Below are 1,067 nucleotides of genomic sequence, written 5' to 3'. Positions count from 1 at the left end.
GAGTGGAGGAGGACGAGGATGAGATGGAGGGGGAGAGTGGAGGAGGACGAGGATGAGATGGAGGGGGAGAGTGGAGGAGGACGAGGATGAGATGGAGGGGGAGAGTGGAGAGGGGTGAAGCATGAATGAAATGCTTCTAACGCCTCTCTCTCTGTTCTCCCTTTCACACCACATCTCTGTGGCTTTCCCTTCCTTTCATTCGCCCACGTGCTCCTGTCTATCTTTAACTCACACCTCTGTTTGCCTCCCTGTATTTGAGTAAAATCAAATCTGGAATTATAGGAATTATGCCTGCTCTACCAAATGTTATATTGCCTGAGGATATTTCATATATGCGCCTTTCGTCTCTGGTCACCGTTGACGATGGTTGTTGAATAACATCTAACGGGACCAATGTGCGATTTGCTTGCTTGAGTTAATTCAACATTATCCCGATGCACCACTTTGAGGGTAAAATAATCTGCATGTTCGGGGCTGTGTTAGCACATTTATCTGCATGCACTTGTCTGCACCAATTTTTGTCATCACGATTTATTGCTAAACTTAACACGGAAAGTTGATATTTAGATTGGTAAGTGCAATATGACTTCCAACATCACTAATCACCGGCTTAGTTTATTGAATATATAATATAAGTACCATGTATGTGATGATGTAAATGGAATTTATAAATGGAATAGTTGTTTTCTTAGACTTTTCGTGTATAATAATATCTAGTCCTTAAGACCTGTAGATTGTGTAAAGGTGAAACTTGGTTAAAAGATGATGAAGAATGATGCCTGGGTTTGAATTAACGATGTTGTTTGATCTGTTTAGATGAGTTGCCGTATCTAACCTGCCCCTTGCACACTGTCTTGAAACTGACGCCAACGGCTATGGGCTGCATTGTAGAACAGATTACATTTAACATTGGCTGTGCCAACACCCACAGACCTAAACCCACCTCGCCGGTAAGTAGTTATAGGGATGATGTGCACAAACTGTTGAATGTTCCCATCTTTTCGTTTATTTGCTTATTTAAACGTTTGTTAAAGAGTCATTTCATCCGATGATAGCGCGATCCTACG

General features: G+C 41.9%; 1 protein-coding gene across 4 annotated transcripts in view; it reads left to right on the top strand.

Annotated features, from left to right (window-relative positions):
* Positions 1–1,067, top strand: part of LOC106806808 (6-phosphofructo-2-kinase/fructose-2,6-bisphosphatase-like) — a 26,523-nt gene that overhangs the window by 20,715 nt on the left and 4,741 nt on the right. For 3 of the 4 annotated variants that reach the window (XM_014808891.1, XM_014808892.1, XM_014808890.1), the window contains one exon: positions 817–950. The exons of the other annotated variant lie outside the window; for it this stretch is intronic. In XM_014808891.1, coding sequence (XP_014664377.1) covers positions 817–950 — 134 coding nt within the window. The remainder of the gene's footprint in view (positions 1–816; positions 951–1,067) is intronic. 4 annotated transcript variants of the gene reach the window in all.

The sequence above is a fragment of the Priapulus caudatus genome, unplaced genomic scaffold (assembly GCF_000485595.1).
Source record: "Priapulus caudatus unplaced genomic scaffold, Priapulus_caudatus-5.0.1 Scaffold180, whole genome shotgun sequence".
Taxonomy (NCBI): Eukaryota; Metazoa; Priapulida; class Priapulimorpha; order Priapulimorphida; family Priapulidae; genus Priapulus; species Priapulus caudatus.
This window is presented reverse-complemented; position numbering and strand designations above follow the sequence as displayed.